Source organism: Lethenteron reissneri, chromosome 62, assembly GCF_015708825.2.
Source record: "Lethenteron reissneri isolate LAM-NWPU_2019-01 chromosome 62, ASM1570882v1, whole genome shotgun sequence".
Classification (NCBI taxonomy): domain Eukaryota; kingdom Metazoa; phylum Chordata; class Hyperoartia; order Petromyzontiformes; family Petromyzontidae; genus Lethenteron; species Lethenteron reissneri.
The window spans coordinates 2,525,682-2,550,049 of record NC_083840.1 but is presented as its reverse complement, the minus strand read 5'-3'; the positions used below and the strand labels follow the sequence as shown (position 1 = coordinate 2,550,049).

Sequence of the window (24,368 nt, the reverse complement as noted above, 5' to 3'; positions counted from 1 at the left end):
TGTTCGCAAAGAGAAAAGTGTGATCCTGTGTTATGCATAATGTAGTTTTGTGAATAGGACCCATATCTAGCAGAGAGAGGGGCTTTGCCTATAAATATTCTGGCACTTCGCTCACGTTGATTCAAGCAAACGTGACTGCTGATGAGGCACTGAATGTCAAAACCAGTTCTTGCTATAAATATCACTCATAATATTGGTTTTATTTGGGTTAGATCGCGTAAATATAAATGTGTCGTTAAACCCGCCACCACCCGACAGAGGTTTTGTCACGTAAAGAAAATGTGCCATGTATTATTGCATTATTTACGTACTTTCGCCAACATCAAGCAAGTGACTGCTGATGGGACACCGAAATTTGAAACTGGTCCAGAGATTTTGCTTGTGTTGAACCAATGCATCGCGCGCTTTCAGATGCACTTCTGCGGCTGTCTGGAACCATCTTCCTTCCGATATTAGGAAGCCAATGGAGCTAAGCACTTTTAAATCAGCATCTCGATTGAGAATCGAATTCTTAAAAAACTCCTTTTTGTGTGTGAGTTTGTTTTCTTCACCTCGCACCTCTGATTAGCGCGGTTGGCTACGTATGGTGCGAAAGAAGTTCAACATACACACGTACGTGCAATGCTGCTGAAATTGTGCACCCACTGAAGGAAGGCCGTGTGGATTAAAACTAACCATATTTCACGTGTAGGGACAGGCATGGCAAGGAGGCGTGCGACTGAGCTATGTAGCTCTTTTTCAGAAGCAACCTGGCCACAAATGATAGCTAAATGACGTGGCTTATCAAGTGGAAATGTATAATAGCAAAGTACTCTAAATGCACGTTGATGTTAAATGTGGAGGAAAAAAACAGAGAACTCGGAGAAAAATCCACACCACCAATTGGAAAACACGAAAACTCCAAATATACAACAGGTGTCAGGGTTGGGATCGAACCAACGACTTCCTGCATACCATGCGAGGCAGTTAACGTCTCGTAAGTGTGGCCGGCAAACGGGGGTAGCGTGTTCCTCACACGGAGAGATCTTGAGGAGTTTTCCCTGAAGAAAGCAGAACGCTCACTCCACTCGCGTACCGGGGCAGTGGCGATGCATGCGCCTCACCGACAGAAGGGTCTGAGGTTCGATCCCTGACTCTCTGTGTGTGTGTTGCTCCACCCGAATCTTCGCGTCTTCTTGTCCACAGTCATGACCTCCCTTCTCTATCCTTGTGAAACGTGGACCCCTCAATTGGAACATCTGCGCCAGTTAGAAACATTAAGGTTGGCCCTGCCTACGAGTTATCTTGGGTTTCGTTAGGCTGGCTTGTGTGAGGAGCTCACAAATCCTTTAAATATCTGGATACAGTCCCATCGGTGAGCTTCTCCGTGTGGCAGGCAAGGCTTCGTTGGCTGGGTCATGTAGCCGAATGATCAGCCATCGCATGCCCAAGCAGCTTGTGTTTTGCCAGCTAGAAGTGGCTAAACGGGCACGACACAGGCTGGAGAAATGTTTTACTGATACGATACAGGAGGATGTGGAGCTGAGTGGATTTGCGGAAAACTGGTACCAGCGATGTCAAGATCGGCTTCTGTGCAGGGGGCTCGTGCAGGAGGCTTCTACGCAGGAGGCTCGTGCTACTCAGCAGTTGGAAACAGTCGCCCTCCAACAACAACGGAGGACGGAGGAGCGATGCTCACAACAACGAGCGGAGCGCCAGGCAGATAAAATACAGCAAGTTGGCACAGGAGTGGGTACAGCTGGTGCATCTGCTAGTCATCTCAGTCGGTCAACCGATGGCACCTGGGTCTGTCCCGTGACCTCCTGTCAGCAAGCCATCGACACTTAACTTGGCACCCGGCCTGGCACAGGCGCCGTGGTGATGTCACTGTCACTTAGTGGCGAATGGCTGGTATTGGTATCGTGTGAGTGAGTGGAATTTGTACGTTATCCCCCTGTTCTGCATGGGTTTTCTTCGGCTTTTCCCGTTTCCTCCATTAGCGAACCACACCCACAGTGTAACTGGCATTGGCCAAACCATACCAAACCTGATCAAAGAATTATCCAAATCACTCAATAGGAATAACGTACAAACATCGCACCTGCTGGCTTTGTCATTTTTCCTCGAAGGGACCGGTGGAACCATCAACCGCATCAGAACATCAATAGGGCCAACACTCCACGACACTTTCTTCATGAATTGAAAATTAAAGACTAAAGACCAACAGTGGTGCGATCATAGCCTTGCGATCCAAACTATGGAGCCATATAGTAAACCCGCTGGGGTCTGTGCTCCTTCACCAGAGGAGGAGGAACAACAAAACTCTACGAATTCTCTCTTTCTGCTGAAGCCCTCTCGTCGTGGCCAGCAGCAGACCTCGACACTGGCAACGAGCTCCTGAACTAATCTTCTGCTGCCATCGTGTGCAAGTACAGAATAGAATTGGGATCTCACGCAGCAGCAATATTGCACGCTAATACCGTGAACACAGCTTGGCGGGACCGTGCTGACGAAAATATATATTGAGGCTCGCTCTGCTGGCCAAAGCGAGCTTCCGGAGTGAAAATCACGATGGAAGCAGCAGCAGTGGTGTTGCTGCTGCTGGTGCTGCTGTTGCTGCTGCTACTTCAGCTAAATTTGGGCGTGAGGTGGCCGTGCGACTGGGAATCAACGCCACTGCCACCATCACCGTGCCACCCCCCCCCCCCCCCCCCCATCGCTGGGGGTTCCCTTTTGTTCTGCAAATCCAGGTTTTTGTCGTAATCCAAGGGCACGGCCCAATTAGTGTGGATTAGTGCGGTGACTTTGCGAGCGTGCGCACCGAAGACTGGAGCTCCCCCCTAGGCCTTGCAGGACCCCCCCCACAACCCGAACCCCCCCAGCCCACCACGTTTAGAGACGCGGTGCGATTCCGCAACCAGTTGTTCCCTTCATTTCATTTGTTCCAACTCGTTTCTCGTGGTGGCACACTGGTGCCCCCCCCCCCCCGCAGTGGTTGCTCACGGTAGTGGGTGGCGGTGGCCTCACGGTGACGTGGCGGTGGCCTCACGGTGACGTGGCGGTGGCACGGCGGTGGCACGGTGGTAGCACGGTGGTGGCGCGGTGATGGCCCAAGTGTAGTACGGTGGTTGCTCTGCAGTGGCCTGGCTGTAACGTGGAGGTGGTGCGGTGTTGGCCCAAGGGTGGTGCGGCTGTGGCCCAGCTTTGACGCGGTGGTGGTTTGGTGGTGGTGTAGTGGTGGTGCGGTGTCGGCCCAAGGTTAATGCAGTGGTGGCCCGCCACCCCGTTTGTTGCACGCGGTTCGACTGCGGTAGCCGCCCCTGGTGATCCCATGCCGGCACTCCAGCCAACGCGCCGCCTGCTTCGGTTGTAGCGGACGTTCAAGGTCCCATGCCAGCGTCACCTTTCACGTTTTTCGAAATGCGGAAAAATTCGTCAGCAAATCGGAATTATGCAGCAGCGGCATCGTCCCCGAGTGGCAGACTAATGCGCGCTTGAATGGCGGGAGTGGTTGTTGTGTGATGATTTGTGAGGTGTGTGTGAGAGCGAGTACTTCTGTATGTGGGGTGCGATGGAGCAGTGGTTAGTGCACTACACTACAAACCCGGCGACCCGCGTTTGATTCCCGCTCATGACTAACACCAGTGACGATTACCTGAACCGGTTCTGGGCCTCCCCTAGGTTTGCTAAGCCTCAAATGAGGACCTGGTGCGGTGTGTTAACATCGCCACTGGGGAAACAAGGGCGGTCAGGCATGGTGCTGGTCACCCACCCCCTCGTGTACCATGCCAGCCTTCATATAGGTGCTCGCTAACAGCAATTGCCCCAACAGTCTATTAAGGCTGTACGGGGGATCTTTGTATTTTGTATGTACGTTGAACTTATTTTGCACCATATGTAGCCAACTGTGCTAGCAAGAGGTGCGATTGAAGGTCAGGTGCCATTTTCATATTGTGCCGCACAGGGCAGCTGCCACTGGGGGTGCCCTTGGGAACATTTGAGAATGACTTGCAGAGGCATTGAAGCGAGAGCACCATGCGCAGCGAAAGAGATCATGGCGAGCATGGTGATGGGTCATCCTTTTTACGTTCGTGTTTTCCTTGTTCGTCTCCTGCGCTCCGCGAGTCCGCGTTTGTGCGGCGCTCACTGCTGCACGATTTTTCACGTGCATCTTGGGGGCGAGGTGGAAGAGAGGACGAGAGGGGACGTTTAATGACAGTTATATTTACGCAATCTACCCGAAAACCTATATTATGGACCTATGCTCATTACAACCCAGCCCTTCCCCTAGCCCACGTGGAAAGTAACTGGTTTTTTTTTTATTTGAAGCTTTCGTGACTGCAAGGATTCATATTCTTAGGTTTTTTCGGTAAGTCACGTAGGTAAAATTTTAAATTAATAAAAGTAAAATAAAACAAATAAAAAAATTCACGACGTTTCGGAAGCAACACAAGCCTCCGTCTTCAGGTGGAACCGTCACAGCCATGACAGCTGTATAAAGTAACTTTTATTAATTTAAATTTTTTACCTACGTGACTTTACCGAAAAAACCTAAGAATATGTTTTTTTTTTACTCATCCCATCAGCCACTCAGCCCTGTGGAAGTGAACTTTTTACAGCAGAATTGGCTCCAAGTCCTGAAAAAACTCTGGACGGGTTTCGACGTTCGGTGTATCGTCAGCAGTTAATGTGGCATCGGACTGGGAGCGGACGGGGCGGGATCAGGGTGCTGGAGCAGCACGATACCTCGATTGGGGGATGCTCCTTGCTCCTCGCTGCGGAGTCGCTGGTGCGATGTTGCTTGCGTGACGTCACGACACTCTGGTCCAGCGGTGCGGACCGATGGGCCTGTGGGGACGTGCCGGCCGCGGCCCAGACGCGTGCATCTTCATTGAGGTGGCCGATTATGAGCCGCATGCGTCAACGGGGAGATCTCGGGGGGGAGTTACGGGGAATCTGGGAGAGCTCGGGGTTGGTGGGGGGGTGAGCTCGTGGTGTGAATTCCCAGCGCTGCGTAAAGGTGAAAGGTCACGGTTCGTGTTCTCCAAATCACGGGTCAAAATGCCGACCGGCGACACCGTCCGCAAATTGCAATTATGTTTCTCCCTTAAAGCGAATATTAAGCCCTTTTTAAACGCGAAGTGATTTCGGATATTTCCGTACATAAATACCGACCGTACATAAATATTGCTTCATAAATATTGCCCCGAGAAAAAATATTGCCGCACATAAATCACGTCGAGACAGAAGCGACGTGCACCCCCACCCACCTCCCCGGCCGCCCCCTAGGAATCCCCACGGTTTTCTCTGTTCACCAGCGACGGGAGTGACCCATTACTGTAATCGGATTACCAGAGGCAGGGAAATGTTATCTCAAATGATGGCTCTCTCTCGTTTTGCTCTCGGTGAGTATTGGGCTGATGGCGGCGAGATGAGATTCCTACCCCTCCCGTGGCTGCAGCGGGCCCGACCTATGCTCATTACAACGCAGCCCTGACCAATCCAACACCCGCAATCTGTACGACAGATTAATGTTCATGTTATTGTTGTACACAGGCCATCAGCGCTCGGCCTTCCTTCTGGGGGGGGGGCGAGTTGTTTCACCAGCGTCGGTTCAACATTTAGCAAAACGTCGGACTGATTTCGGCATTCAGTGTCTCACCGGCAGTCAGGCTTTGCTTGAACCAATGCTGGTGAACTGCCAGGTGTTGACAGTCAGGGAGTAGTTTCGATGTTCAGTGTCTCATCAGGCTCACTTGAAGCACTGCCGACGTGTCGAGGCGAGCCCCTTCTCTCCGCGTGGTGGATGAGTTGTGGGCCGAGCGTCGCCCGATAGCCAGTGGCCCCCACACTCGCCCCCCTGTGCTCCAAAGCCCAAAAGAGATTTGTGAAGGATTAAACACCGCTTAGAGTTTATCATGGGGGGTGGTGGGGGGGGGGTGATGGGAGGGGGGAGGTGCGCTGTGATTGTTTATTGATTCTTGTTTGTCGCCGTTCACCGGGCCAGGGCTGACAGATCCCGCCACTCTGAGCAGTGGCGGGCCCCCCCCCCCCCCGCCAGACCTCCCGCCCTCCTCACCGGACCCCCCCCCCCCTCCCCAGGTCACAATTCTGTCACAGAATTCCCTGTGATTGCGGTTTTTTTTCTACTGCCCTCTCAGCTTCCCTCTCTCTCGGCTGCCCTCCCTCCCTCTCGGCTGCCCTCCCTTTTGGCTGCCCTCCCTCTCGGCTGCCCTCCTTCTCTCTCGGCTGCCGTCCCTCTCCCTCAGCTGCCCCCGCTGGCACGTCAAGGTTCCACGGGCTGCGTAATTGTGTTAATGAGGGCTCTGGTCGCCTCGTTAGCGTCTAAGTGAAGGCGGTGCTCAGCGGGAGGCGCCGCTGCTAAACGAGGCAATTATCATGATGATGAGCCGTGTTGATGATGGGCGGGGAGCTGGGCAGCAGTAGCAGCAGCAGTAGTAGTAGCAGCTGTAGTAGTAGCAGCAGCAGCAGTAGCAGCAGTAGTAGCAGTAGCAGCAGTAGTAGCAGTAGCAGCAGTAGTAGCAGCAGCAGTAGTAGCAGCAGCAGTAGCAGCAGTAGCAGCAGCAGTAGTAGTAGCAGCAGCAGCAGTAGTAGCAGCAGTAGCAGCAGTAGCAGTAGTAGCAACAGTAGCAGCAGCAGTAGCAGCAGCAGTCGTAGCAGTAGCAGCGCCACAATCCCAGGGCCCGGTGGTCACAGTTTCGGCACTTGTGGCAGCCTGTGGGTCTGCGGCAGGCCTTGAACGGGGGAAAATACAAAATACACAATACGCAATACGCGAGCGGTGGTTTGGGAAATGAAAAACGGACGTTGAATGAACCGTCGCCTATTGAGGGTGCTGTGTGGGGGATGCTGAGTAGGTTTGTGTGAGGGGGTGCAGCGCAGCGTCGGGGTGCTGTGTAGGGGTGCTGTGTATTGGTAGCACTGCTTTGCTTGACTGGAGGAACTCGCGTGTATCTGTGCCGCAGGGCCGGGTGGGGCGGCTGCGCACTCCGTGGCATTCCGTTGTTGTCTGCGCTCGTTTAGAATTTACCTGGGTAATGTGCACACCCATGCATGCGCGTGCGTCCATGTGCGCGCGCTTGTGTGTACGAGTTGGCATGTGTGCGTGTATCTGTGTGAGCGGGGCGGTGGTGCGTTGGTTAGCGTGCACAAACCCGGCCACCCGGGTTCGATTCTTGTCCATGACGGTGGCGAATATTTGAACTGGTCAGTTTCAAATGAGCACCTAGTGTACAGGGCAAACATTAGTACTGGGAAGACAAAGGTGGCCGTGCAGTGAGCCCCCCTTGGCACCTCAACAAAATTTATTATCTTGCGTTGAATCGCTGTCCCGAGAGCCGCGTTCCTTTATTGGCAGAGTTCGGCAGTTCACCAGCATCGCTGCAGGCAGGGCTGATCCTGTTGATGAAACGCTGGGTGTCTATCGGTCGAAACCTGTGCAGGGTTTTTGCTCACGGTGAATTGACGCCGCTGAAATTACGCATTCCCAGAAGGCCGTGCGGCCGATGGGTTGTGTAAGAAACGTTTGTTTCACGTGGAGAGAGAGAGAGAGGGATCTGTGACGTGTCGTCTGATTTTATATCTTTTGTTTTGGCCTTACGTGGAGACGTGCGGCCCCGTGGCCAGGCCACGCGCAAAGGAGAACAGAGCACCTCCGCGTCCCCCGAGTGGTAGGGCCGAGGGAGTTTTGACGAGTGTGTGCGAGCATGCGTCTGATCCGCCAACCCTCACCTGCTGCCTCCCTCGGCACTGGCTCGCAGGCTGGTCGCGTGCGAGCGTCGGGCCAGCGGCACCACCCTGGCTTTGGCATGCGAATGCATTGGCGGTACACCGGTGATGTCCGGTCTATAACTAATTGAATCTCAAATCTTGCAGGGTTGGTGCGTCAAAATCAGTTACCGTGATGTCGAAGCAGTCGTAAGACAATGTCACGAGCGGCTGAACATGCTTCGAAGTTTGTTGCCGTATAGCAGCACCCGGCCTGGTGACGATTGGCTGCTCCGTCTCCCAAAGGCAGATTTGACTCCTCGTGCCCTAGACTTGGTAAATTTTTGGCGGGTCGTGGCATCAAAAGAATACAACTTATGGTGGTGTAACCACCAACACGTTCCAATGGGAAAGCGGATGCTGAATCTAAGTGCAACTTCTCATGGAGTCCTGCAGCTCACTCGAGGGGCAACAGCGACAATGCCAGACTGTCTTACGAGGACTGGTGTGTTGTTCTGCTGCACGGGTTTGCTGCTGGATACTTGCACATTTGCGAGAAACGCAGGTCACGCCGAGAGTTGGCGGTGTCCGCTCCTGGCTGCCTTCCTTCGCGCCCCCCCAGCGCCGTGGTTTCCCCGGTGCCTCCGCGAGAGAACCGGAGTTGGCCCCCTTCTACCTCAGCGATGTGATCTGCTATTTGCACAACGGATGCTTTAATCACTTAGGTATATATTTTTTTAGGCTTCTTTCGGATGGCATTTTTGGGGATTGCAACGGATCGGACACTTGTGAGTCGGTGGGAGTCATCACGGAGGAGAAACCGCACCCCCACCCCCCGTGGGCTTTGTGAGTGAAAAGGCGGCACAGCAAGTGCGTGGACTCCACTCGATTGATAGTGATGCCCCGCCCCCCGAGCACTCGTGGGTTTTCTCTGGGTGCTCCGCTTTCTTATCACGTGTGTAAACACCTGAATATATAGCGAAGACCCAGAGCTTGGGAAATTGTCGGTAGCACCGGCAAAGCCTGACTCTGCTGATGAGAAACTGAACGTCAAAACCATTCCAAAGTTTTGCTCATGGTAAACCAATGCTGCTGAAACGATGCATCCTCAGAAAGCCGTATGGCTGATGGGATGTGTAAAAAAGACGAGTGTTGATTTTTTGTGAGCCCATCTAAGTGATCGATATGATGGCCGGGAGATGTTTGTTCATCGAGGAGGAGCCATGCCCTGGCTCACCAGGGGAAGATGGTACCGTCTGTATGGGATTGAGTGTTCCTCCTTGCACGCGTGGCTTTTCTCCGGGTGTTCCGGTTTCCTCCCACGTGTGTAAGCACCTTAATATATAGAGAAGACCCCAGAGCAATTGTTGGGAGCGCCGGCTCCTCACCGCGTGGCTGCTGCTGCCTTCCTCCTCCTGCTGGCGCCTCTGAGTCGTCCTCTGTCTTTTCTCTCGATGAGAGTGAGGAACGAATCCTGTGGGGCGGCACCGCGTTACGAGTTGACACGATCATCATCATTATTATTATGGTGGTTGTTGTTGTAAACTTTTCCTCCGACCGGCTACCTCCCACCTCTCCCTGGGGGAGTCCGAACTCTTCGTCGCTGGAGAGGGGGTCGACTCTGTGGCGTGACTCCACTCTGAGCAGACAACGATCGCTGTGGCTGAACCACAGGGTGCGCGTGCATCCCAGCCTCTCGGAGCCGACGCACATCCAGCTCCGCCGCCTCTTCTCGCATCCAGTTGTCTTGTACGGCACGCCTATATTGTGTGTGTGCGCGTGCATGTGTCTGCATAGCAGCATGCATGATGTGGTCTCGTGTACGTGTGTGTGTGTGTGTTCGTATGGTGAGGAGCGGGGGACAATTTTCTGAACCGGTCCTGGGCCTCTCTTAGGTTGACTCGGCCTCAAATGAGTACCTGGTATGATGTGAAAACATCACCACTGGGGAGACTAATGTGGCCAGGCGTGGTGCTGGAAATCCACCCCCTTGTTTGTGTGCCATTCTGGCCTTCATCGGTGCTCGCTCACAGCACTTGCCCCTAAAGTCTGTGAAGGCTATACGGGGGATCTTTGTCTTTATTCATATCGTTGGGAGCGGTGGTGCAGTGGTTAACATGCTGCGCTGCTAACCCGGCGACCCAAATTCGATTCCCGCTCATCGTTGACGAATATCTCTATAGGTCCAGGGCCTGCCCGAGGTCAACTCAGCCCTAAACGAGCACCTGGTGCAGTGTGTAAACATTAGCACTGGGGGAGACAAAAGTAACCAGGCCTTCCTTGTCCAGGCCTTCCCTCTCTGTCAAGGCCCTCTGTCCAAGCCCTTGCCCTTCCAGGCGTTCGAAGGACTTTGAAATTTGGCTACATGCCTCTGAGTTCTGGAACGAACATTGTGTCTGATTCGTGAAATATATGCAGGTTATACTGGTAGGAACGAACTGGTTACACCAGCCCACAGGGGATTATTGTGTCCGTCCGTCGTGCATCCAAAATTGGGAGGGGTGGGGCTGGGAGGAGAGGGGATGGTAGGGAGGGTGGGGAGGGGCTGGGTGGGGGGTGGGAGGGGTGGGGAGGGGCTGGTCACCCCGTGGTGCCCTTATAAAACTCAACGTTTAACCTACTCACGCCGGCTTGTGCCCGCCCTCACAGTCGGCCATATTTGCGGAATACATCACGCCGCCGTTGACCCTGGCCATTGATAGAGCAACCCAACGTTCCTACCAGCTCCCTCAGTAGGAATGTGTTAAAATGTGTCTAATTGATATTTAATATGGGGCTTATTGATATGGGATGCATTTATGCGCTTGCTCGATAATGATGCAGTTACTTGGCCCTTGCGTGAGAGTGCGAGCCCCCTCTGAGAGTGTGGGATCCCCTATGTAAGACTGCGGGGGTCCCCTCCGTGAATCACCGGCCCGGGCCGTGGCTGTCCGTGAGCAGGCATTAGCATGCTATGAATAGGGCAGCGTTTGTACCTTGAATGAAACACAGCAGGTTCTTCGAGAAAATCAGCATCGCCCCTCCCCACTCAGCCCCACCGTGCCTGCCCTTGGCAGTGCGAGGTGTGTGTGTGTGCTGTGTATGTATATGTTGTGTGTGTGCTGTGTATGTATATGTTGTGTATGTGTGTGTTGTGTACGTACATTTTGTGTGTGTGTGCGGCGCCACGGTGGTGGGATGTTGACTACCTCGCCTGGTATGCAGGAGGTCGTGCGTTCGATCCCAACCCTGACGCCTGTTTGCACGCCTTGATCCTTCTGGTCGCCGCGTGGTTTTTTTCCGGGTTCTCTAAGTTTTTTCCTCCACATTTAGAATCAACATCAGGCGTTGAGAGTATTTGGCTGCTATATATTTCGAGGTGGTAAGCTACTTGGTTGAGCTATTATTTGCGGCCAGGTCGCTTCTGAAAAAGGGCCTTACCTGGTAAAATAAAAACATAGTTAACATTTTTTTATGTTGAGCGTGTCATACATGTGTGGTGGAGCGGTGACGCAGTGGTGAGCGCTGTGCTGCTCTACAAACCCAGTCATTTGAGTTTGATTTCCGCTAGCGGCCACAAAACATCAGCTAATATTTTAACCGGTCCTGGGCCTCCCCTAGGTCAACTCAGCCTCAAATTAGTATCTGCTGCGATGTGTGTTAACACTGACACTCGAGAAGACAAAGGCGGCCGGGCCTGGTGCTGTCCACCCGACCCCCCAGTGTGCCGTGCTGCACTTCATGGGTGCTTACTAACAGCACTTGCCTCAACAGTCTGTTAAGACTACACGGGGGATCTTTGTCTTTGTGTGTGTGTAAGTGGCAGGGTAGGGGAGGGGTTCGTTAGGCGTGGTCCCATCCATCTCTTGCATATTTGTTAGCGCCGCCGTGCATCTGTGAATCTGTGTGAGCCTGCGTATGTTTTGACAAAAAAATGTACTGTGTGGAGAGTGTTGTGTGGGTGCCCCCCCCCTCTCGGCCACGCCACATCGTTGTGTTCACCCAGCGGGTGATGCAGGGGTGAACACGCTCGCACCTCCTCGCAGCCAGAAAGGGCCCCGGGTCCGATTCACCACTCAGGCGCCTTCTCTGTGTGCAGGTTGTGTTCTTCTCCCCCCTGTTCTGCATTGTGTGAGAGCGTAAGAAAGAGTGAGAGGGTGAGTCTGGATGAGTGGGAATGGGTTTGGGGAGTTTGCATGTTCTCCCCCTGTTCTACAGAGCGTGAGGGGAGTGAGAGAGGGAGATTGGTTGTGTGAATGAGTGGATGAGTGTGATTTAATTTGTTTGAGTTTGCATGTTCTCCCCCGGTTCTGCAGAGCATGTGTTTGTGAGAGCGTGTGAGAGTGTGTGAGTTGGCACAGTTAGATGGTGTATCTGCCAGTCATCTCAGTCAGTCGACCCTTGGCATCTGGGTCTGTCTTACTTTCAGCAAGCCTTCGACACTTCACGTGGACTCGAAGTGCACCTCGCCTGCTACTAGCGCCATGGTGGCGTCACTGCCACTTGGTGGCGAATGGCAGTCATTGTTGTTCTTGTTGTGTGTGTGAGTGTGTGGAGTTTGTATGTTGTGGGGAGTGATAGTGTATTAGTTAGCGCGCTGCGCTACGAACCTGGCCACCAGAGTTTGATTCCCACTCACGGCCAACACCGGTGACAATAATCTCCCCTAGGTTGACTCCGGCTCAAATAGGTACCTGGTGCGGTGTGTAAACATCGCCACTGAGGAGACAAAGGTGGTCGGGCGTGGTGCTGGCCACCCACCCCCTCGTGTGCTCTTCCGGCCTTTGCAGGTGCTGCTCACCTACAGCACTTGCGTCAACAGTCTGTTAAGGCTATACGGGGGATCTTTGTCTTCGGAGTTTTTATGTTCTCCACCTGTTCTGCTGAGTGAGGGTGTGTGAGAATGACTGCTGCTGTGCAATCTCAGTTGAGTGATTTGCAAGGTACATTTTGAGCATCGGCATGTTTTTGGTCTACAGTGGGTATACCGTGTGTGGTTTTATTTTGCTACGGGAGGAAACGGGAGAACCCATGGGAAATCCACGCAGCGGGGGGGGGGGGGATATGAACATCCAAACTCCACACAGGAATGCGCCCGAGTCAGAAATCTAACCTAGGATTTTGTTGCTGTGATGTGCGAGCGGCACCACCGCGGCCGCCTGTCCGCCCGCTCCACACTCGCAGCCCAGGTGTGAAGCGGGCAGTCCCCCCCCGCAACCCGGCGAGGCAGACTAGAGAGCCGACGTGGCCAGCGGCGGTTCAGGGCATCGCTGCTGAGGTGGGGGGGTCGGGGGTGGAGGGGGTTGGGTGTGAGTGCGGGGTTGGCGAGGGGATCCAATCGACGTTGGGGGTGGTGGGGGAAGCAAGCGGCACTGAGCTCGTGGGGAATTCACCGCAGCGTAAGTGGCTTCCGTGCACCGCGCTGTACCGAGTAACCCCCCCCTCACCCCCTCGCTTGTCCGTGCTGTCCGTATTGCGCCGCCGTATTTCACGAGCGTTCCCCGGCAGGGTGCTACCACCGCCAATCGGTTCTGTTGCGCGCGGTGGCAGCAGCAGCAGCCAGATGGCGCCGCTATCGCAGGCTCCTGCTACTGCTGACCACGGTGAGAGGCTTCAGCAGAGACAGACAGACAGAGGCAGACGACAGGGAGTTGGTGTCGTTTTGCTGTTGCTCCTCCGTTGAAGGAGCGCAGACGACAGTGACTGACGTGATCCATAGTTTGGGTTGTCGTGGCCCCAATCACACTCCCGTGTCTTGCCTTTAATATCGCTCTGTGTTTCTCGAGTGGTCTCTTTTGGTCTCGATATAGCTCTATGTATCTCTCTGTGTGTCTATAGTGGTCTCTATGGGTCGCTGTGTATCTCTATAGGTCTCCGTTTCTCTAGCGGTCTCTGCCTCTTTCTGTAGCTCTCGTGGTCTCTATGCTTCTATAGTGATCTCTGTGAATCTATCGAAATTGAAAGAAATCAAAATAACTTTAACCTTTCGGATAGCTACCGCCTTAGTGCTGCGTGGAAGCAAATCATCAAATAATACATCATTTAAATGCATGCCTACAAAGGACAGTGTACTTCAATAGGGATTACTGTTGGTAGGGCTATTTTAATAAACACAATATACAGGAAGTACAAGTTCAAAGGGCTCGCATAATGTACACGCATAATGTGCGTTGCCTCTGTAATCTCTTCCCCCCATTGTGCAAGAGCGCAGAAGCGTGGTCACCACATCTACGCCTCTATATAAGGAACGAAACAGGCGGACTTCTCCACAAATCTGGCTGTCGCCTGATGAAGCTGGTTGAAATTACTGGTGAAACGTCGTACTCAGATTGTAAATGTTGTGGCTTGGCTCTCCAACACACCGGTGTGCTGTACTAGTGACGAATTGGCCATGTTCTGTTTACGTGACAACCCTTACTGTTGGCTGTCGGGTGATGGCGGGTTTTAACGACACATTTATATATTTACGCGATCTAACCCAAAAACCTCTATTATGAAAGATACACTTAATGCATTTTTTAATAATCTCAATGCACAAAACCCAGCCATTCAGTTCACCATGGAAATGGAGGTGAACAACAAACTCCCCTTCTTGGATATTTGGCTTGGACGCGGTCAAAATGGCAAAATAACACACAGTGTCTACCTAAAGGGAACGCACACTGATGCCTAACTGAATGCAGATTCGCATCATCACCCAGCACAGAATCCTCTCTCATGAAAATGCTCGTACATCGGGCAAAGACAGTGTCAGATGGTCGAAAGAGATTAAACATGTTAAAGAAGCACTAAGACTGAATGGCTACAATAATGCTCAAATTCACATAGCATTGAATGCCAAGATCGAACAACAATACTGCTTAAAGTCAACAATTAAAATACCATATATCTCGGGAGTTACTGACAAATTACCAAGTGTTTTGCAAAAGCAAAACATTAAAGTGAGATTTGGTACGGTACACAAAATTCTAAAACAAGTGTCTTGTACTAAAGACGAATTACTGAAGTTATCAACAGAAGGTGTATATCGGATCAATTGCTTTTGCGGTAAGTGTTATATTGGACAGACGGGACGTAACATCAGCGTAAGACTAAAAGAACACCAAAGGAACATTACATTCTCCCAAACACAGCTGTCGGCAGTGGCAGAGCATGCAATGACATTCCATTTATTTTTAAAACGTTGAAGTGTTATGGGGAACGAATTATTACTGGCCAAGACTAGTTCGAGAATCAATCGAAATTGAGAAGAATTCAAATAATTTCAACCGCTGTGATAGCTACAGACTCAGCGCAGCCTGGAAGCGTATTATGAAGTAATACACAACACACATTGCGATTCCTTACAGGTGAGTCACATTCGAACTGGCTGATTGCTGATCTCTTACATAATTGCATATACCCTCACCTCTGATCTCGAATCCTGATGGGGTTCAACAATGATGACATCACCCTGCACTGTTTAAGACTGGGAGCAGGTGGATGGCTTCACTATTCTGGCAAATCGCCCAAAGATGCTGGATGTAATTTCCAGCGAAACGTCGTACTACTCAGATTGTAAATGTTGTGGATTCACTCTTCAACATACCGGTGGGCTAAAGTAGTGAACCATTTTACTTTTGTCAACGTGACACATTTTTTACTGATTGGCTGTGTCGGGTGTTGGAGGGTTGTGACACATTTATAAATAGCGCTGTCTAACCCAAAAACCTTTATTATGAATAATACTGGTCGCGAAAGCCGACTTGTTAAACTCCGTCTTCTTTGTGCCTCTGGTAATTCTCTCAGGAGCCATCATCTCCAGCGAAACGCTGTTTGTACAAAATGATCAACGTTTTGCATTAAGGCCCTCAATTTCCCTCCTGCGGTGGTGAGATGTTAACTACTCGCCTGGTATACAGGAGGTCGTGGTTTGAAGTTTTCGTGACTGCAGGGATTTATACTCTTTGGTTCTTTCGGTAAAGTCACGTAGGTATAAAATAAATTAAATCACGACGTTTCGGGCGCAACACAAGCGTCCGCCATCAGGTGGGACAACCACAGCAAGAAACAATTGCGCCTGAAACGTTGTGATTTAATTTATTTTATTTTATACCTACGTGACTTTACCGAAAGAACCAAAGAGTAGGAGGTCGTGGGTTCAATCCCGACCCTGATACCTGAATATTTGGAGTTTGCATATCCTCCCCGTGGTCCGGGTCCTCCGTTTTTTTTGCCTCCACATTTAGAATCAACCTCACGCGTTTAGAGTTTAGCTGCTGTAAATTTCCACATGATAAGCCACTTTAGTAGGCTATCATTTGTAAAAGCCAGGTCGCTTCTGAAAAAGAGCTATAAAGCAGCTCAGCAGGCCTTACCTCGTACATTAAAAAAAAAATTGTTTGACTGAGAACCTAAATCAAAAGGGGCACATTTACCGATGAAGTGACAACTCGATTTGATTGGCTTTGACGCTGGGTGGTGGAAGGGGCTGCAGCTAAACGGTCCACATTGTGCACTGCGTGACTATCTGACCCGAGCAGCGGCCACAAAAGCCTGCGTGTCGACTTAAGAGCCCAGTTGCTGCTGCTCAAATCATCCTGTGAGGCATCGTCGGTGCTCATCTCCTTTCATATAGCCACCGCTGAGCCGGCGGTGGAAATTCCACGCTCCTATGGCCGGGGGGTGGCTGGCGGGGACGAGTCCATCCCGTAGGATGACAACCATGCGCAGCGCGTTTGTGTGCCCGTGCGTCACCAAATCTCATGCAAATGATCTGCCGCTGTATTTAGGCCGAGGGGTTGCACGAGACGGTTGACGACCCCAGGAAATCACCGAGAAGAACAGAAATGGGGACGGCGAGAGGGGGCGGAAGGGCGGCACTGGCGCTGCAGTGGTGATGCCCACGCCTCACGGCGAAGAAAAGGGGGCCCCTGAGTTCGATCCGTGATACGGGTTTCCGTTGATACTGTGCGGAGGTGGTACGTTCTCCCCCACCATGAGAGGGCGCCAAGGTGACGAGGAGATGTTAGCTGCCTCGCTCGGCGTACAGGAGGTCGTGAGTTCGGCCCGTCTCTCTCCTCACGGTCGTGTGGATTTTTTTCCTGGGTCCTCCGGTTTCTCCCTCCACATTTAGAATCAACGTCACGCATTCAGAGTATTTGGCTGCTGCTATTAATTTCCACGTGATGATGAGCCACTTTGTTGAGCTATCATTTGTGATCGCCAGGTCCCTTCTGAAAAAGAGCTACATAGCTCAGTGGCCCTTACCTCGTAAATCACAATATATTGCATACTCTTTGGTTCTTTCGGTAAAGTCACGTAGATATAAAATAAATTAAATCACGACGTTTCGGGTGCAACATAAGCATCCGTCATAATTTTATTTTTATATCTACGTGACTTTACCGAAAGAACCAAAGAGTATGGAGCCCTGCAGTCACGAAAACTTCAACAATATATTGTTTTCTTCTATGAAACCTGTGTAGCATCGTGCAATAAAGTTCAGCATGATACGACCACCAAATGTCAGCGCAAGACCGGTTCATGCCGGCAAAACGCACATGCAAATTGGGAAAACCTGAGGCAAGAGGGCAGCTGCCCCTAGAGGGATGACGTGCGTGGGGTTGTGACCCTGCTCGGGGATTGAACTTGTGTGGCTGAGAGCAAGGGAGGAAGCAACCCTGCCTCGTGGCTCATAGAGCGAGGGCTCCGCCATGTGGCCTCTGGGCGCCACTGCATCCGTTGCGCTCGCTCGCTGGTGGCTACGTATGCATGTTGGACTTCTTTCGCACCGTACGTAGCCAACCATGCTAATCGGAGGTGTGGGGGGAAGGACAACACAAAAAGCAGTTCTAAAGAAATTGGTTTGTCAATATAGATAATTTAAAAGTGCATAGCTCCAGTGGCTTCCTAATATCGGAAGTAAGAGCATTCCAGATGGCCGCAGAAACATATCTGAAAGCACGCGATGTGGTAACCGTCTTTGTTCGTGGCCAGGCGATAGCCGCTGCTGCTGTAAGGATGACCGGAGTTTTCGTGATGGTTTATGCTCCTTGACGACATCAGCAAGATATTGTGGTTCATTTGTGGCAAGAACTTTGTGTGTTTAACACAAAGGCTTTTGCAGCCAAAATTATCCAAAAGAGAAGGTTTCTGGGGTATTATCGCGTAAATGTGAATGTTTTGTTAAACCCGCCACCACCTAACACGGCCAATTAGTAAGGTCTGTCACGTAAACAAAAAATGCCAATTAGTTGCTAGTTCAGCAGACCCGGTGTGTTGGAGAGTAAACCCACAACATTTACAATTCGAGTATCGTGACGTTTCGCTGGTAATTACAACTATCCTCATCAGGCGATATCACCTGCTGCTTTCCCGTGAGTTTGTGGTTCCTCCTCCCTGCTGCAGACCCCTCTGAGTTGTCCCCCCTCTCTCTCTCACTCTCTTTACGAGCGTGAACCCTGTGTGGTGGTGGTAGCGGCGCGTTTCAAGTTAAGTTTTGTCGTCAAGTGACCAACACGGGGTCGGAAACCAAACTAACGAGAGGGGTGGAGCCATGCCTTTTTTCGAGTTCGCACACAAAACAACCTCATTATAATCACGGAGACTGCGAATTTGTGCGATGGGAGGGGTAGCGACGGGACTGCCCGTGTGGTTAGTTGGTTGTCCTCACGAATCTCCAACTAGTGTGGCTGGCCACGTACGGTGCGAAAGAAGTTCAACTCACAATACATATCTATTAATAATTTAACAATTATTGTTCATTACAATTGGTGTGATAACTAGTATTAAGAATTATTAATAATTAAATTATATATTATGATGTATATACATAACAATAATTACTATGTCAACTCGTGACATGCCACCGCACAGGAGTCGCTCGCTCTCTGAGAGAGAGAGTACGACTTGGAGGCGCTAGAAGGAGGAGCCATCGACGTGTGGGAAGGCACCCGGAGCCGGTGCCAAATTCTCCCCCTGCTCCTCCTCCAAGCTCCGTGGTCCTCTGTATATGAAGGTGTTGTCGGCCAGTTAATGAGTGTTGATAGGTGTGGGAGGAAACCGGAGCACCCGGAGAAGACCCCACAGCAATCTCCTGCCGCTCAAATGCACGGCGCTCACCTCCTGTTATTACAGCTCTTGGAGAGCCAGCGATGTATGTTGTACGTCGCCAACCGTACCCATCGGACAACTAACTCGCACACAAAAACAGTTATAAAGAAATTAGTTTTCAATCTATGTTTAAAAGTGCATAGCTCCAGTGGTTTCCTAATATATCGAGGAAGAGCCTTTCAGACAGCCACAGAAGTGCATCCAAAAGGGCGTGATGCATTGGTTGAACACAAGCAAAATCTCTGGACCGGTTTCAACATTCATCATCTCGTCGGCAGATTCGGCAGCGTTCCTTGAACTAATGCCGGTGAACTGCCAATTGTTTGTAGGCAAGGCCCGGTTTTGACATTCAATGTCTCATCAGCAGCAGCGTAGTCAGGCTCGCTTGACCCAATGCTGAACTGCCAGATGGTTATAGGCAACGACTGGTTCGGTGCCTCATCAGCAGTGACAGACTTTGCTTGAACCAATGTTGGTTTAACTGCCATATGTTCTAGGCAATGACTGGATTTGACATTCAGTGTCTCATCAGTAGCAGAGTCTGGTTCGGTTGACACAATGCTGTTGAACTACTGCCAGATGTTTTATAGGCAAGGGACCCCTCTGCTAGATGCGGGTCCTAGTTCGACGCAGATCGTATGCTCTCCCACTAGAGGCGTGTGGCTGATGGGATGTGTAACAAAATGTGTGCTTCGTGTATTTCCACGTGGAGTGACGGATGGGCGACCGAGCGGTCGCGCCGTGTTGCCTGCTTTGTGATTTCAGTTTCTATATTCTCCACCGGGACGCTGACGTTTTGTTCAGCATAACTGAAATATAAGGCCCTTGGTCCCATTCACTGCTGGAGGAAGGCATCGCCACGGCCGTGCCAGTCAATGGGGGGTGGGGGGGTTGTTTGGCCATTTTTTACCATTCTGGTCAGTGCAGCAGGAGGGGTGGTTGGAGGGAGCAAAGTGGGGTGGGGGGGGGGGGGTGTCTCGTGGCAAGATGTTGGCTCCCTCCCCTGGTATAAAGATTCTATAATTAGTCTTGGCCAGTAGTAGCTAATTTTGCACAGAACTTCAACATTATCAAACGGGACGAATGATCAGCACGAGACTAAAAGAACACAAATGAAATATTAAAAACTCCCAGATACAACTGTCAGCAGTAGCAGAACACGTGTGCCAACAAGGGCACTCAATTGATTTTGATGATGTTAAAGTACGACGTATAATGACACAATGCCCCGATCCACAAATACGAAGGAGACATCATGGCGATGGTGCTACACTCCGCTACTTCTGACGAGGTTGTCTTCTTGCTTGACCACCTGAATGTAAAATTGTAAAATTGTAGTTGTTGGTTCTGTATCTACATCAGCAGCCAAACAAGAAGAAGAGACGGATCCATATTCGCGCAAAGTAAAAAAAAACTACTCTGCACATTCACTCAGTTTGCTTTTGCACACACTGGGCAGTAAGCAGTCATCGGCCACTAATGGCAGCAGACTCATGCCAGCTCGCAGACTAGGCACCGAGTCACCTCGTGGTGCACAGGGACAGCTGCTGCTTGCGGGCAGGGGGTGTCTTTCGAATGTTTTAGGTGAGATATGAGATGCGACGACCCAAGACACTTTGAGCTGCTGGGCAATTATAAGTAAGCTCCGCCGTATGAATGAAAATATTCACGTTAATTTAAAGATAAAATTGTGATCATGACTTGCGTTGGATATTGCGATTTTTGGATTGCGGTGGTGCGGCGGTGGATTGCGTCCGTGGATTGCGATGGTGGAATACGACCGTGGATTTGCGTACATGGATTGCGACGGTGGATTGCGACGGTGATGTGACTGATCCGTGTGTTGTGCTGCGTGGTGTGCATCTCGTTGCAGACATGAGGATGAGTGATTCGCCAGATGCTGCTAAACACACACTGGATGGGCAGGAGGGCAGCCCAGGTCTGTGCTGGACCCAGGAGCCGTTCGCTACAGCTCATATCCCCCTCCTGCTGCAACAGCAGCACAGCCAAAACCACCACCAGCACAGTAAACACAGCCAACCACCACCACAACCACCACCACAACCACCACCACAACCACCACCACAACCACCACCGCAACCACAGCCACCAGGATAAACATAGCTACCTCAACCACCACAATAAACACAGTCACAACCACCACAACCACCACAACAGCCACCATGATAAACACAGCCACCACAATCACTACCAGCAGAGTAAGCAAAGCCACCCCAACAGCACTACCATGTTTGGTGCATAATTATTGGTGCATAATTCCCACTCGTGCTGCCATCCCACAACCACTGTCACTCAACCATTACTGCCCTAACGCTACAACCACCGTCACAACAGGCACCGGCACCGCCATCCACCGCCCCAGCAGCGTCACACGTGACCACACGCTCAGTGCAGGGTCCCCTTCGTGTCAGGTCTCAGTGAGTGGCAGCGCTGCTCTAGTGGCTGTGGCTCAGTGCAGGGTCCCCTCTGCATCAGACGTCAGTGAGTGGCAGCGCTACTCTGGTGGCTCTCAGGGTCACGTAACAACATCGAAAGCCGTGGACATCTCCCTATGCACACTCGGTCCTACCCAATTTAGAGCGCGCATTTTGAGATTACGGATGCGCATGTTGATTCGTAAATTCTGTGCTCAGCCTCTAATGCCGTGTGCGTGCTGTGTATTTTATGCGGGTGTGTGTTGTGTGTGTGATGTGTGCACTGTGTGTGCTGTGTATTGACTGCGGGCTGTGTGTATGTACTGTGTTGATTGTGTGTTTGTGTATTCTATGCTGGGTGTACTGTACACGTGAACTGTGTATTAACTGTGTGCAGTGTGTACTGCGTGCTGTGTCTACTGTGTATTGACGGCGTGCTGTGTATTGATTGCATGCTGTGTGTGCTGTGTATTGACTGTGTGCTGTGTGTGCTATGTATTGACTGTGTGCTGTGTGTGCTGTGTATTAATAACTGTGTGCTTTGTGTACTGTGTACTGACTGTGTACTATGTGTGCTGTGTATTGACTGTGTACTTTGTACTGACTGCGTGCCATGCGTGCTTTGCGCAGGTAAGGAGCGGAATGGGCTGGACTTCCACCGACAGGTCATCACTTCCGCACAGGCACAGGCCATCCTGGGCCACTTCCAGCAGGTGGCACTGCTTACGCACCGCACCCTCACCGCACCCTCACCGCACCCTCACCGCACCCTCACCGCACCCTCACCGCTCTCTCACCGCACCCTCACCACACACTGCACTCTTACCACACTCGCAATACCCTCAGTCGCCCATGGCCGAAGCGCAGCGAGTCCCCACGCGACGCCTCTAGGCAACGCTGATCAGAATCTGGAGTATTTCTACTGCAGGAGGAGGAGTCCGATAAGCTGGGAAGCTCTTTGTCACAGATGTCCACCAGTAGCGTATATCCTGAGCCACGGTGTCTGCCTCAACCGTGGCCCGCCCCACAGTCGGCTTCGCTCCCACGATAGATCGTTGATGATGGTGCGCAGGGCTCCTGGTTTGCGACGCAACTCGCACGCTGATACACTCGCACACACAGGCAGAGATGCCCCGCGTAGCCTTCAACAGACCATCGCGGCAAGTGTTGTTAGCGAGCAGCACCAGTGAAGGCCGGCACGGCACGCGAGGGGGTGGGGTGGCCAGCACCACGCCCGGCCGCCTTTGTCGCCCCAGTAACGATGTTTACACACCACACCAGGTACTCATTTGAGGCTAAGTTGATCAAGGGGAAGCCCAGGACCGGTTCAGATCATCATTACTTTGGAGTGCGACAGGATAAAACGCAGCAAGTTGGCTCAGTGGGGAGCACAGGTGGTGCATCTGCCAGTCCTCTCAGTCGGTCAGTCAACCAATGGCACCTGGGTCTGTCACGTGACCCCCTGTCAGCGAGCCTTGGACACTTCACATGGGTGTCGCAGTGCACTTAGTCTAGCACAAGTGCCGTGGTGACGTCACCCCCACCTTGTGGTGAACGACGGTTGTTGTGTGCTGACGTGTTGACGTGTGTGTGTGCACGCTGCCTGCAGGTGCATTTGGGTGCTGCGTTACAGACAGCCGCCGCCGCACAATCACTCCAGTCGCCGGCATTAAACCTGCAGGTATGGTGGGGCATCTACAGGGGGGAGGGGGATCCTCCTGTATGAGGTTTATAGTGTGCGATGGTGTGGGTGTGTGAGATGTGTGAGTATGTGGAGTATATGTCTATGTCTTTGTGCAACAATTTGCTTGATGTTTGTGCGTATGAGAGTACGTGATGTTGTGCGTGTCAGGAGCGGTAGTGTAGCGGCTCGTGCACTGCGCTATGAACCCGGCGACCTGAGTGAGATTAACGCTCACCACCAACACCAGTGACGATTTTCTGAACCGGTGATGGCCCTCTCCTAGGTCTCAAATAAGTACCTGGTGCGGTGTGTAAACATCGCCACTGGGGAGACAAAGGCGGCCGGGCGTGGTGTTGGCCACCCACCCCCTCGTGTGCCGTTCCGCCCTTCATAGGTGCTCGCTAACAGCACTTGCCCCCTACAGTCTGTTAAGGCTATACGGGGAATCTTTGTCTTTGTATGTATATATGAGTGTGTGTGTGCCGCATGCTTCCTGGCACAGGGAGCTAATGGAGCCAAACCGAGTTTCCGTGGCTGTGCAAAGGGGGACGGATCTGAGCGAGCTCACATCCGTCTGCATTAGGGTACGGGGTTCCAGTCCCCTAGGCTTCACACTGAGCCGTGTGTGCGTGCACGCAGGTGCTCAGGCGTATGTGTGTACATGTGCTGTGCGTGTGCAGCGGTAGTGTAGCGGTTAACGCAGCTGCGCAATAAACCCGGCTATGACCCGAGTTTGATTCCTCGCTCGCAGCCAACACGAATGACTATTATCTGAACCCGTCCTGGGCTTCCCCTAGGTCGGCTCAGCCTAAAATGGGTACTGGTGCAGTGTGTAAAAACATCGCCGCTGGGGAGACAAAGGCGGTCGGGTCTGGTGCTGGACACCCACCCCCTCGTGTGCCGTGCCCGTCTTCACGTGCTCGCTAACAGCACTTGCCCTAACAGTCTGTTAAGGCTATACCGGGGATCTTTGGCTTTGTCTAACAGTGGCAAAGCATTTCTGATCTGGTTCGAGACCTCCCCCAGGTCGACTAAGCCTTCAACGATTACCATTTGTGGTGTGTATGAAGCATCAACACTGGCGAAGACAAAATGCGTCCGGGCGTGGTGCTAGCCACACATCCCACTCATAGGCGTGCCTTGCCGGCCTTCATAGGTGCTCGCTAATAGCACCAAAGGCCCTTGTTTTTGTGCGTGTGGGGGAGCGGTCGTGCAGTGATTACCGCAGCGCGCTACGATCCCTGCGACCCGACCATTCCCGCTTAAGGCCAATGACAGCGACTATTATGTAAACCGTCCCTGGGTCTCCTTTAGGTCAACTCAGCTGAAAATCAGTACTTAGTGTGGTGTGTTAACAAGCACTGGGGAGACAAAGGTGACCGGGCGGACGTGGTGCTGGCCACACCCCCCACCCCCTTGGAGGCGCACTATTCCGGCCTTCATGGGCGCTCCTCCCTAAGACCAATTGA

At 52.0% G+C, this 24,368-nt stretch overlaps 1 protein-coding gene across 6 annotated transcripts in view; it reads left to right on the top strand.

The window, feature by feature from the left end:
• The window catches only part of LOC133358481 (POU domain, class 2, transcription factor 1-like), a 140,548-nt gene that overhangs the window by 52,054 nt on the left and 64,126 nt on the right, over window positions 1-24,368 (top strand). For 3 of the 6 annotated variants that reach the window (XM_061576807.1, XM_061576805.1, XM_061576808.1), the window contains exons 2-4: window positions 20,654-20,719; window positions 21,846-21,928; window positions 22,825-22,896. In XM_061576807.1, coding sequence (XP_061432791.1) covers window positions 20,654-20,719; window positions 21,846-21,928; window positions 22,825-22,896 — 221 coding nt within the window. Of the gene's footprint in view, window positions 1-20,653; window positions 20,807-21,845; window positions 21,929-22,824; window positions 22,897-24,368 lie in introns of all 6 variants that reach the window. The other 3 variants (XM_061576804.1, XM_061576803.1, XM_061576806.1) reach the window with 1 other exon arrangement.